The sequence below is a fragment of the Schistocerca nitens genome, chromosome 2, assembly GCF_023898315.1.
Source record: "Schistocerca nitens isolate TAMUIC-IGC-003100 chromosome 2, iqSchNite1.1, whole genome shotgun sequence".
Classification (NCBI taxonomy): domain Eukaryota; kingdom Metazoa; phylum Arthropoda; class Insecta; order Orthoptera; family Acrididae; genus Schistocerca; species Schistocerca nitens.
This window is the reverse complement of record NC_064615.1, coordinates 341112318-341126893: the sequence shown is the minus strand read 5'-3', so window position 1 is coordinate 341126893 and position 14576 is coordinate 341112318. Positions and strand designations below refer to the sequence as shown.

At 40.2% G+C, this 14576-nt stretch overlaps 1 protein-coding gene across 1 annotated transcript in view; it reads left to right on the top strand.

The window, feature by feature from the left end:
* LOC126236142 (BRO1 domain-containing protein BROX-like) overlaps window positions 1-14576 on the top strand; it is a 122809-nt gene that overhangs the window by 92034 nt on the left and 16199 nt on the right. Inside the window, exons 7-8 of the mRNA XM_049945224.1 lie at window positions 2223-2373; window positions 11650-11824. Coding sequence (XP_049801181.1) covers window positions 2223-2373; window positions 11650-11824 — 326 coding nt within the window. The remainder of the gene's footprint in view (window positions 1-2222; window positions 2374-11649; window positions 11825-14576) is intronic.

Sequence of the window (14576 nt, the reverse complement as noted above, 5' to 3'; positions counted from 1 at the left end):
CTCAAGATTTTAACCATAGACTAACATCTCATCACCAGTTATTATTCTCTTAAGGAACATCTCATTCTCATTTGCACAATCTAAAAGCTCTTTGCAGATTGTGAGGCGAAGATCTTTCTGGTCTTGACTTGTGAGCCGTAGCACGAACTTGGCGGCAACACGATACATTCCAAGGTGCTGTGTCAGGATTTCATTACATGATCCAACAGAAATATTACATTTTTCTGCAGTATCTTGGACAGTCAGTGTGATTGTCATGCATAATTTTGTTGATGTTGCTGATGTGAGCAGAATTGGTAGATTTGAAAGCACGCCCTGTGCAAGGGTCATCTTCAACTTCTATCCAGCCATTTTTAAACCATGTGAACCATTCTTAACACCAAGTACAGCTTAAGCACTTACCACCTTAGGCTTCCTGCAACATTTAGTGTGTCTCTCTAAAGTCTCTCTAATAATTTCTTCATGGTCTAGATCCTTTTCCTCCTCAGCCTCAACAACTTCACCCCTATGCATTTCAATGGGTCTCTTTAGCTCAGTATTTCACCTTCCTGTATTTTGTCCACCTTCCTGATGGATCTGTAAAAACCTTTGTTGAAATAAAGCCCATATGCATCTCAATAGCTGCCATCCATTCTGGTTAAAGTCTCTCCTTTACAGTCTAGCTATTTATGAATGGTAAATCTGTAGTGACAAGTACTTGCCTGCCCAGTAAACTGAAGTTCAGCAGACAGACATTATTCTCCAAACTAGCCCACAGACAGTTCTCAGACACCATATCCACACACATACTTAATTCTCCAATCAACTGCAGAGTAGCATCCCTCTCATTACCCAATATCAACCCAGATTGGAACAATTTAATCACATTCTCTCTGACTACCTTTCATCAACTATCACATGGTTCAGACATCTGTGAAAGACAGCTGCAAGATTTGTCATACACGCTCACCTAAAACACCCTATTCCAAATCTGTCACTATCCAGCCATTCCAAATCTGTCATAGCATTTACCTCAGGTGGTACATGGGTAACAGGCCGATATTTATCTTGTTTGGTGTGGGAAAAGTGCCTGAAAACCACATCTAGGCTGGCTGGCTGACCAGCCCCCATCATCGATCCAAGAAGCAAATTCAGTCCAGTGCAGGCTCACCTCCTCAATTCCCAGAAGCAGTACATTAACAAACTCAGGTATCCGGGCAGGTGTTCTGTGGTATATAATGTAATAACACTTGTATCCACAGGATCCATGCTGAAAATGAATACATTATTGATTCTTTTATGGGTATTAAGGAATGAGTGGTTAAAGTTAATAGTCATCAATATTTGTTCATATTTTCTGTGTGTCTAATTAGGACACACTATCTGGAAAAAGATAGATTGCATCCCATTGTGAAGATGACCCACTGAATTACAGACAGGCACGATGAAAAGACTGTTACACATTACAGCTTTTGGCCTTCTGCAGCAAAAGAAACACACACACATTCACACAAGCAAGTACAAGTCATGCGCACATGACTGCTACCCATACTGGAATCATTTTGGTTGGAGCTGCCAATGGTAGTGGTCACGTGTGCATGAGGTGTGCTTGCTTGTGTGAATGTGTGTGCATTTTCTTTGTGGAAGGCTTTGGCCAGAAGCCATAATGTGTAGCACTCTGTTTGTTTTGCCTGTCTGAAACTCAGTGTGCCATCTTTCAACTCAATGTGTCATCTTTGTGGTGAGTAGCAATCTATCCTTTTAATATGATTGTTGATATTCCAGTGTGGACTTTCCATTGTTTGGTGGGGAGAGTTATCAGTTACGTGAGTTTATGTGTGGTGCACAAACATGTGTGGAGTGCTCTCTCTCTCTCTCTCTCTCTCTCTCTCTCTCACTCACACACACACACACACACACACACACACACACACACAGGAGAGAGAAAAGGAGGCAGGGGGTGGGGATGAAAGGAGTGAGAGAGCATGAGTGGTCTACCATATCTGTTTGCTCTGAAGATCACAAGCTTGAACCTGAGCCAAAATGTTGGAATTTTCATTTATGTCCCTTTGCAGTGCTCAACATTTCATCCATATTATAAATGGTTGTCTTTACTCATCCCATTGCTTGTATTCCACCCTGAGTTCCACATCATCATATTAATAGATCTCAAGTGCCAATTAAGTAAATGGCAATGTCCAAAAATATGTGGCTCTGTAAATATAACAAACTTTTCATTACAGGTTATAAAAGGGCAATAGAACTTAGTAAGGAATATGCAAAAACTAAAGGCCCTGCTCCAAAAGTGCAGCCAGAAACTCATGCATCTTTTCGTCGGTTGTCACCACTTCTAAACCGAACCTTGGAAAAGTGTGTAAGAGAAAATGGATTCATGTAAGTGATGCACTTAGTGATTTGTAATTTATGTAGTATATATCTGTAGCTATCTTACTGTTTCTGAATTCATAAAACAAAACATTTAGTAGTAGCACAGTCCATATTAGTCAACTGATTATATGGTTTCTGTCTTGAAAGTACTTTCCTCTTATTAAATTTTCCTTTTGTGACTATCCATCCGCAGCCACGGTTTAAACATACAACAACTTGGGAATGACACTTCATACAGCTGCAGTAAATTAGATTGCATTGCAAAACATGTATCACTTTATCGGAGAAGCATCAGCAGCAATCAATGTAAAAAATAAAAAACCACAATGATAAAAAATCAGTCATCAGCCACACACGGAAACCTTTATCAGCTGCACTTTACCACTTTCGACAATTTATACTGTCATCTTCAGAAGTGAAATAGGCTCAAATTATTGTTAAACTAACACCAAAATATGAACCGGATGGTAGTGTCCTACAAAGGATTGGCAAAAAATCCGTATATAAAGCAAGTATGTTAAAAACAAATGGACAAAGACTGAACAGCAGAAGTAAAACAGGCTTGTTAAAAGAGAAGTAAAATGGTTAAGCTTAATAGACACAATGTACCTTTGCTACAAAGTCAATAAAACAAAGTGACATCTCAAAAAATAAATAATGCATGTGGTGAGTGGCATACAGTTAACTGTCAAATTTCACATTGTACGTAGTATGTGTAAGCGAAGCCAACCCCGAAACTGATGACATGAAGGGCGTTGAACCCACCTATATACGAAGGTGGAGCACTAGTGTATGTACAACTGTAATAAATTCTGTGACAGTTGAAAGGCAAGTATGGAGCCTGTTTCACTTCTGAAGATGAAGTATAGACTGTTGAATCCAGTAAAGTGAACCAAATAGTGGTTTTCTTGTGTGGCTAATGACCGACTTTTTATCTTTGTAGAAATATTCTACAGTTGTTGGACTAAAGCTGTGAACAAAATCATAAAAAAACCTAATTTATAAATATTCATCATGTAGACATATTTACAAATTAGTTTGTACTGTGAATGTAAAATGACTTGTTGCACATCATTACTATTTATTGTGCAAATTGATCCGTGGAATCTGAAACTAACCTATCATCCATCTTGCTGAAAATATTCCACAAATGTCAGATAGTTTATGATACCCTTCACTGATACTTCACAGCTCTTTTTCAAATATTTATTCTAAATCTACATTTGTACTCTGCAAGCCACCATATGCTGTGTGGTGGAGGGTAGTTTATGTGCTTGTTGAACTCCCTACCTTTTCCTGTTCCAGTTGCAAATGGTCTGCAGGAAGAACGATTGCTAGTAAATTTCTGTGTGAGCTTGAATGTCTGTGATTTTACATTCATGATCTTTTTGCAAGACACGTGCAATGCCATGTTCCCCTTTTGTTAATGATTACTGTGCTCTTGACCATGGATAAATCTCGGACTTCAGATTTAGCAATAACTGCTGGAACCCAAGAATTTAGCACAGTGCCCAGCTGCATGAATAAACATGGCACTTCTCAAGTTTAGGTGCCAAATATTCTTGCTCTCAAATACAATTACTCTTAATATTCAATATTTCTTTAGACAGAAAGTTATTGAATTGCTTAGCTCTCTATCTCAGTGTAAATGTCAAGTTGACAGTTTGAAATACAGCAGAATTTACATACATTTCAAATTCTTTTGTTCATTTGTAGTGTGGTAAAATAGGCAACAAGTTGTAGTGCTTCGAGAATTTACACATAGATTCTGGAACCACTGACCTTCTGCCGTCTCGAACTCACAAAATTTTAAAGATAAATGTGAGAGAGAGCCTATTTACTGCGCAACACATGTCTTTGTGTGCAGGATGGACGAGATCTCATGGAGTAGGATTCTCTACCCTCTGTGACCTGCAGCAGTGAGTCTTTGAAGGCTGGCACTCGGCAGCCGCCGAGGTGACACCCCTTCATTTTTTTCCTCCTTCCCTTGCCTTGTCTGGTCTCGTAAACTGACAAAACGGCTGGGAGCATGGTGTGCTGACCACGTGCCCCTCCATATCTGCATCCAATGATGCTTGTGGGCTGAGGACGACACGCTTCTCTTAGAATCACAGCATCCAATTGTTCTCTGTCTCCAGGAAACAAAATTGTGTCCACACGACCACTTTGAGCTCTCACATTTCTTACCATTCTATTTTGATCCCCCCCCCCTCCCCCCCGCTCAAGAACGGAATTCCATCAGTCATGCTGCTCATGCAGATACAGGATGATGATCATAATCAACACATCTTCCTGACTACCTGCCTTCAAGGTGTTACAGTTCACCCTTTCCTTCTCCACCTTACCTTTTTGCTTTGTACTGTTTACATCCCTCCGTCATTCCTTGTCACCATGGCAGACTTCCTCCAGCTTCTTAGGCAGCTACCTCACCACTTTCTGCTGCTCGGTGACTTTAATGTGCACCATCTCCCTAGGGGTTCTTCCAGAATCTGTCTTGGCTGACCTTCTCAATCAACTTACCCTCCTCTGCTTTAACACAGGAGCACCCACGTTCCTTGCAGAGTCCATGCACACCTATTCCCATATGAATCTATCCTTGTGCACTGCCCAGCTTGCCCACCATCTCAAGTGGTCCATTCTCTCTGACACATACTCGAGTGACCATTTCCCGTGTGCAATCCATTTGCTGACTCCTCCCCCACCTACATGCCCACCCAAATGGCAGCTCACTAGGACCACTTGAGGCTTTACTCCTCCCTGGCAACCTTCAACAAACAACATATCCCCAGTTATGATGGCCAGGTAGAATATCTTACAAACGTTATTCTTACCGCTGCAAAATGTTCCATTCCTCACACTTCCTATTTACCATGCTGTGTCCCAGTCCCTCGGTAGACTGAGGCGTACCATGACACAATTCGTGCATGGAGAAATGCTCTCCGTGTTTTTAACCATCACCCTACGATGGCAAAATGTATTCATTATAAACAGTTGCGTGCACAATGTCATTGCATTTTTCGGGATAGCACAAAAGCTTGCTGGACTACATTCACTAGTTCTCTTAACAGTTCCACTCCCTCTTCCACTGTGTGGGCCAGTCTCCAATGGCTCTCTGGGACCATGATACATTCCCCAATTTCCAGCCTGACAGCAGTAGACAATGTCATAGTGAACCGTGTTGCTGTTTCCGACACCTTGTACTGCCATTTTGTGGATATTTCAAGCTCCTCCCCCAATCGTCCTGTCTTCCTCCATCGTAAACGAGTGGGGGATGCTCGGGTGATACCCTTCTCTCCTCAGAATCGTGATTGCTACAGTGTCACCTTTATATGAGGGAGCTAGATCATGCTCTCGCTCCATCCTGATCCTCTGCCCCAGGGCCAGACAATGTTCACATTCAGATGTTGCAGCACCTTTCTCTTGCAGGTAAGCACATTCTGCTCAATATGTACAACCACATCTGGGCAGAGGGCACATTTCCCACACTGGCATGGAGCTACTGTCATACCCATACCTAAGCCTGGTAAGGACAAACACCTTCTTTCTAGCTGCCACAACTTCTCACACCAGCTGTGTTGGCAAGGTGATGGGATGTATGATTCATGCACGGTTGGTATGGTGACTCGAGTTTCGCAATTTACAAACCACAGCACAGTGTGGATTTCGAGCACTCCATTCTGCACTCCATTTGTCACTTTGTACACCCATGTCATGAATGTTTTTTTGCAGAAATCCCAGACTGTGACCATTTTTTTTTTTCGATTTGGAGAAAGCCTACAACATCTGCTGGAGGACTGGTCTCCTCTGTACTCTCTACACATGGAGCTTCTGTGGCTGCATGCCCCATGTCCTTTAGAAATTTTTAAAAGACCGGGTTTTCAAGGTACATGTGGGTTCTGCCTCATCAGACACCATTATCCAGGAAAATGGTGTGCCTTAGAGTTCTATCCTCTATCGCCATTAACTCTATAATGACCGGTCTCCCACTGGGCCTCTCTGGCTCTCTTAGTTGATGATTTTGCAATGTATTGCAGTTCTCAATGGACTTGTCTCATTGACCAGCATCTTTAGCGATATCTCAATCATCTTTACTCGTGGAGCATTGACAATGGATTTCGTTTTTCCACTGACAAAGCTGTTTATATGAATTTCTGGCGGCACAATTGGTTTCTTCCACCGTCTTTTTATCTTGGCCCTTTGCTCTTCTGTTTGTTGACACTACAAAATTCCTGGGGCTCATACTCGATAGGAAACTTTCTTGGTCCTCCTACATTTCTTACGTGGCAGCCTGCTGTATGCTGTCCCTCAGTGTCCTGTGTGTCCTCAATGGTACTTCCTGGGGAGCAGATCGAACCGCCCTCTTCCATTTGTACTGGTCCCTTGTCCATTCGAAACTAGACTATGGGTGTTTCATTTATGCATCTGCACGTCCATCTTCCCTACGCTGTCTCAGTATTATCCACCACCATGTCATCCATTTGGCCACTGGCACCTTTTACACTAGTCCAGTTGAGAGTCTGTTTGCAGAAGCTACCAAAGTACTGCTGTCCCACTGCCGTGACTTTCTCCTCAGCAAATATGCGCGCCATTTGTCTGCCACGCATGGCCACCAATCCTGTGCCTCCATCAGTGACTCCTTTGATTGCCAGTATGGGGTGTGTCCCTCTTCTCTATTACCTCCTGGAGTTTGCTTTCAGCTCTTGCTCTGGAATCTTACCCTCACGCTACCTACAACTTTCTCGGTGAGTGTGAATCCACCTCGGCTTGATGTAGCATCCCAGGTTCACCTTGGCCTTCATTTGCTTCATAAGAACACTACTCCAGCCTCGCTTTATCGGTTTCAGTTTCACGACCTTCGCATGAAACTTCACGATAGTACCTTTGTATACACCGTTGGCTCTTGGACTGACCGTGGTGTCATCATTGGCACCGATGTTTTTTGGTATCGGCTTCCGGAACATTGCTCAGTATTTACAGCAGATCTCTTTACTCTGTATCAGGCCGTGCAGTACATCTGGCGACACAGGCTTTTCAATTGCGTCATGTGCTCCGACTCTCTCAGTACCATTAAAGCCTCTGTGTGCTGTACACCATCCATCTCTTAGTGCAACAGGTCCAGGAAAGCTTTCACTACTTGCTCACTCTTGATGAAGCCACAGTGATGTTTATGTGGGTTCCTGGTCACGTCGGTCTGACAGGAAACGAGGCCACTGATGCTGCTGTCAAGGCTGCAGTCCTCGTACCTCAGCCCGTTTGTTCTTATATTCCCTCCAGTGATCTCTGTGTTGCTGTCTGTCAGCAGCTGGTATCACTTTGGCATCACCACTGGTCCTCCCTTCATGAGAAAAGGCTCTGGGTTACTAAGCCTTTCCCAGCAGTTTGGATGACCACCTCTCAGACCTCCCACTGTGAGGAGATCATTTTAGTTATGTTGCCTATCAATCACAGTCTTTTTAGCCATCACCATTTGTTAAGTGCCCCCCCCCCCCACACACACACACACTTTTTTTTCCCCATAGCATTCAGCCATTGACGGTCTGACATTTCCTGATGGAATGCCCTTTTTTTTAACCATTTACGTTCTCTTTTGTTTGCCATCTGAGTTATTGGCAAATGACACGCAAGCCTGTGTCGCCGGATGTACTGCATGGCCTGATACAGAGTAAAGAGCTCTGCTGTAAATACTGAGCAATGTTCCGGAAGCCGATACCAAAAAACCTGCGTTTTACTTTTTATCCCTTGTAGCAATATGATGAAGGCCATTTAATTTTTAGTTCAGGGCCTTTGTTTCTCTGTGGCGTATTTTATAGACCTTTCACAACATCCCTGTTTTTATCTGTCTTCTCTTCCATATATTGGGATTAACGTGTAATCGTTTTTAACTCTTGTCTTTGTCTTTGTGTTATACAGTTCTGACATGAGCACGTATGAACCTAGTTGTTTTTGCGCGATAAAACAAAACAAAACAAGCCACTGCTGATCTCCACTTTGGTAGGTGGCTTTAGCTGTACTACTAAATATGACATTTTTCATGTCTCTGTGCCATATTTTCTTGCTCTCACATACAGTAACTCTTTGTATTAAACATTTCTTTACAATAATTGCGTAACTCTCAGTCTCAATGTCTCATGTCAAGTTGATAGATCAAAATACAACACTTTAGTTGCTTTCCCTGTGTCAACTGTGAGTCTTGCTACAGGACTGATGTGCTTCTTCAGTATGATGCGACAATTCAAGGAGCTCATACAAATACTCCTGCAGTACTGCCACTTGCACAGTTAATGCAGTCATCGTCCCACTTCAAAGACGTGTTGTCCCTCCAGATTACTAGCCACATGCAAATGTTCTCAAAAAATGCACAGCTGTTGCACTTTCCTAAATATTAACTGATTGTGTCGTTTTGCTGTTTAGGAGCTTCATTTGTCAGCCAATTAGACATAGGACTATTCATCAAGCTTCTGGAATTATACATAACATCACAGGGTACAATATGTTGGTTGACGTTTCTAATGATGTACAATCTTGGAATTTTAACAGTAAACCTCACCATGCCTCTCTTTTAGCTTCTGCTACCATAGTTGGCTGAGCATCTCCATGACTCTTTCTCACATACTAAATGAACTTGTGTCAAAATGAACTGCTGTCCTTTGGATCTTCTCTACTTTCACTTCAACCCTATTTGGTACAGGTTCCATACTGATTAAAGTTTGGTTGATTGAGGATTTTGTAAGCTACATTCTTCTGATGATTCTTCTAGTGAATCTCAGTCTGGCACATACATTACCTGTTATTAGTTTTGTGTGATCATTCCATTTGAAACAGCTCTGTACACATACTCCCAGCTTTTTAACAAATGTGATTGCTTCCACTGATTGTTCCACATTTGTGTAATCATAAAACAATGGGTATTTTTGGGTATTTAAGTGCATTATACTACATTTCTGTTGAAGGTAAACTGCCGATCCCTTTACTGAGTGTCAAACCTCTATAGGGCTTCCTTCATTTTTCTAACATTTTCTAGCATTACAACTTCTCTGTATATAACAGCATCATCTGTGAAAAGCTTTATGAAACTTTCGATGTCCTCATGTGTTTTTGTTGTTTACTCTCCCCATTCTGTCTGCCGATTTTATGTTCTTTCGCTGCCTTTTCATTTCAGGTCTCTTTTAATATGGAGTGATGCTCCTTTTTGTTCAGCTTATTCAGTGGAGTTTACATTCATTCACCTACCGCATTAAATAGCTCACATCTAACACTTTGGAGACTGAGGCCGAGCACAGCTTGGGGCACATCGCTGTGTTCAAAATCCCATGTCCAAGTAGAGCTATGAGAACAATGTACAGATGTCTCTCTTCATATCCGTTGACAGATGCTGCCTTCTGTTGTCAATTTCTAGAATTATTTCAAAAGAAATGTTAGCAAACGCAACAGCTACTGTCACAAATAACTGAGCCAATGTATGATTGCATAGATGTAATTTTGTGCACTGGTTGTTAGATTTTGTGATTTGCTGTAATTCTGCTGCAGTAAGTCACAATTATTGAGTGAGCAAGAAATTTTGGTAGCTCAGGAGGAAGAAATTGCTCAATAACTCACATCACACTTGTTTTTGGTAGGATTATTATGCTTTCTGTCCTTATTATTTTAAAATTTTTAATCTATCAAAGAGCTAAAGTAAATATGAAAGAAAGAGGTTGTGGAACATGGTCCTTTTTTAGTGTGTATGAGTAGGAATCAATTGAAAACTGAACACTCACCACAATGGAACCATGGGATGGTTCCATTCAAAAGTAATCATCACATGCACTAAGACATTTATCCCACTGGGAGACAAAACGATCAGTTCCTGTTTCATAGAATGCGGTAAACCACTGACAGATCCACAATTGCACTCGCTTTTGTATTTGCTTGTCCAATTAAAAGAGGTGTCCACACATTTCTTTGTTCAGTTTGCCAAAGATGTAAAAATTAGTGAAAGATCCTGGCTGTATGGAGGATGTTGGAGTGTTTCCCAACCAAGTCGCAGAAGCGTAGCCTTCGTCTGGCATCTGACAGCATTCCGACAGCTCAAAAGCATATGCCAGAGCCAACAATGGATACATTCCACATCTTCCCCATCAAAGAAATCCAAAGCTGTTCATCCAAGTTGTGGTAAGGTCATGATGATCTTCTTTTTCAATTGTTCCTCAAGATTCTTGAATGTGGAGCCACACTCAATGTGCAGTGCTATGAAGGCACTTTGCAGAAACTGTGGCATGCCATAAAGACGAAATGCCCAGGAAGGCCGTTGGACGGAATCATCCTGTTGCACAATAACACCCTCACCCACACTGCCAATCAAATGAAGGCAACACTTCAGTGATTTGGTTGGGAAACACTGCAACATCCTCCTTACAGACCAGGTCTTTCACCGTGTGATTTTTCACACCTTTGGCAACCTGAAGAAAGACATACGTGGATGTCGTTTTCAATCAGATAAAGAAGTGCAAGAGCAGGTGCAGTTGTGGATCCTTCAGTATCTGGGTGCATCCTATGAAAGAGGAATTAATCATCTTGCCTCCCAGTGGGATAAATGTCTTAACGCATATGCCAATTACTTTTGAGTGAAACCATTCCGTGGTACCCCTTGAGGCCAGTGCTCAGGTTTCATTTTACTTTCTCTTATATTACTCTTGAAGATGCATCAATTACACGTGTTAGTAATGGCACAAATGGTTGGTCTTCTTGGCCAAATATATTCTTGTACATCCTCAAAGTGTTAAGGGGGAGAACCCTCGGAAAAATGAAATAAATTGAAATATGTGTGCAGCTAAGGTGAAATACTTCTGTTGACTACATTAACAAGTTAACTCTATCACTGATATAACACTGAATGGATACTGTCAATAGGATACTTCGTACCTCACATACAAAAGTGTGAGTTGTCCGGTGTTAAGCCTGACGGTATAGAATGGTTCCACATGCTTCTTTCCTGATGAATGAATGCCTTTATTGAGTAAAATGTCATTGGTGCTTAATTCTGCAGTGCTTCATGATTGAACTTCTGTTTTTTGTTTTGCATTTTTCCCCCATATGTGGCTTCTTCTCTTCGTAGATCACTTCCTTGTGCATATGTTAAAATTAATGTTTACTTCTTTTAGCCAGCATTTATTGTAATCAAAATTTATTGTCAAGTGGACATACCTGTAATGTATTTGCTATTCTTTATGGATCAGGCTCATTTTATACTATTTCCTACTGATATTTATAGCAAGTATTCTAAAGAATTGTTACTTCTTCCAGCTACCATCAGAAGGTACCTGCTGATCCACCGGAACTAGAACATAAGGCAACCTATGGGCTGGCCAGCCCTGAGGAATTCTCAATGCCATCACCATGTCCTCTCTGGAACCCTGCATCATATGCTGCATTTGATGACTCTAAAAATGCTGCAGCCAATGATCCAACATCCAGCTCGGTATGTCTGCAAAACATGGCATGATTTGTTGTTTGGACTAGTATAATAACTGTCATAACACTACATGCTTGCAGTGCCGTTATCTGTTGAGATATGAGGGTGCAGGAGGAGTGTTACACTAAAGCATATTAATAAAGTAGCTATTTCCTTTTATAAGACTAAGGAGAAAAGAAGTGATGAAAGTCATTTTTAAGAAAGGCAGCAAATCAAGGAAAAAAACGGGAAAGAATTTACATTACAAAACAGTATAAATTTCAGAAAAATTTATATGATGTAGTGGTGATGCATGGAAGACTGCTGTCTGGTCTGAGAACAATGCGAACTGGAAAGACAGTTGTCACAATTGCGCAGAATTATGAAGAACACACAGAGTTTGAACATGAGTAATTTCAGTAGTGAAACATATTTTAAATTATGCAGTGTAAATCAGTCGTCATAACAAGTTACTTGTGGTATCTTCACAATCATCATTACTAAGCGATATGATTCTTGTGTCTGCAGCAAACAGACCTTTATTGAATTTGAAAGTTTTAAATACAATAGTGAACAAGTAGAACTTGTGGAGACAAATATATAACTCTGAGAGTAATAGAACATAGATTTATTTGAATTCCCCGTTGAACAGAAGCTGAAGATAGGTAGGTGGTAGTGCGATACTCTTTGAAAGATATTTGCAGATTACTAATTTAGGAAGCAATTCATTTGCTCACAAATTGAGAAAAAATTTTGATTGTGGATTGCATTTTTGTTCTGGTTTTCATATCGCTGCAAAGTTGCAATAAGTTAAGTTACTTTATTTTTTATTATAACTTAAGGTGATTTCCAATCACTAGCTGTATTGTATTACCAAACTTTCAAGTTCCCATTTGACGTCTGTTTTAACCATGAAAAGTCATGAAAAAACTTGGGAATTGCTACATGTTTGAGAGTGTTATGTGCCTTGAAGTTAGGTGCACAGCCAAGATGTGCTAGTCATTTATACAATGAATCAAATTTATTGGATGGATAAAAAAATCTGCTTACCTAGAGGCAGCTGGAAGAAACACACACAAATGTTACAGAAATATGCAAGCTTCAGAGCCAGTGCCTCCTTCTTCTGACAGAAGGAATGAAAGGGAAGGAAGAGGGGTGAAGCAAAAGGACTGGTGGGGTTTAGGAAAGGGGGAAAGTTAGAGAAAAGTCACCCAGAACCATTCATTAAAAAATAGAATCACTCCATAACCAATTACTAAAACATATTTATTATTCGCATTTCAGAGACGTCTTCTGGCGACAGTCTTGAATTTTAGTTTGTCATTACACACTTAATCAATGCTACACCATTAGATGTTCTTCTGTTTTATCCCAGTTGTGCAACTTATTAGCTCGCTTTAATATTTACGCTGGAAAGAGATAAATACGCAAGAAATTTAATGGCATTGTATTCGTGGGAGCTACAGTATTCGGATGAACTAAAATGCAAGATTGTCACCAGAAATTGAAACTATGCCTTCAAAATTCTTTAAAATGAACAAGTATAAGTTTTAGTGACTAATAAAGTAGTTGTACTTAGAAAAACAGTCTAGATCACGCAAATCGCATTTATTGGTGACCGATTTCAAACCAAAGGCAGACTATCTTTAGATGTACTCTGGAGTGTAGAGTACTGTAAATATAGTGGGGCAGACATATAAAAAATAAATAATGTAATAGAATAAAACATAGTTATACCCAAAGTCATTGTGTAGAGATGGATTTATGGTGCAGAAACTGCAGAAGTCTCCTGTGCCGTCAATTGCTGGAGAAGCAACTATGTAGTGTCATTAAATAGCAGAAGCTCCATCCCATAGTCATCTCCACATGTTGTTTGTAACCGGTAGAATGAATGGTTATTGAACACATGATTAAAAACTTTAGTTACTAACTTAAAAATGGTATGTATTAATAGTATTGGCTTAAAATTAACCTCTATTATATTTGTGGTGCAAAGAATTAAGACATAAAATAGCATACAATAAATAAAAAGCTTACAACTTAAACTGTAGTATACACTGTAGCATGTATGTTTGTATGTAACTGAGTATGGTAAGTAAGTAAGTAAGTAAGTATAAGGAGTCACTGGTTACTTACACACATTGCTGAGTTGACCAGTCACAGCTTATACATACATACTGTTTCATAGAGGTCAGTGTAAGTTATTGTCTTTTATTATATGAAATTTTATGTTTTAATTCTTTGCATCGCAAATGTAATAGTGGTTAATTTTACAACCAGTATTATAAATAGATGCCATTGTTAAGATAGTAGCTAAAATTTTTCATCATGTTTTCAGTGAGCATTGATTCTACTGATTATGAAAGACATGTGGAGACGACCAAGGAGCGTAGTTTCTGCTATTCAGCCACACCACATCATTGCTTGTCCAGCTTTGTGTCCTTCTAAAGTATAGTACCCTATATTCTACAGTAAGGTCTGTAGATTGCCTGCATTTGGATTGAAAGTGGCCACCAATAAATATGTTTTGTGTGATCTGGACAGTTATGAAACTGATCACTGTTTTCCCAAAATATTTTTGAAAATAATTAACAAGTGTATTGTTATTTAATTATTTGTTATCAGTTTAGCTATGGGGTATGGGAGAGGAAATACGATAGTAACTGAACAAGTCACAGAAGAATTATATAATACAGTATTTTGTCAAGTTGAGGAAAAAGAAAAAAATGAAGTGAGAGTTAGGGACAGAGGTAGATGTGGGCATGTGTGTGTGTGTGTG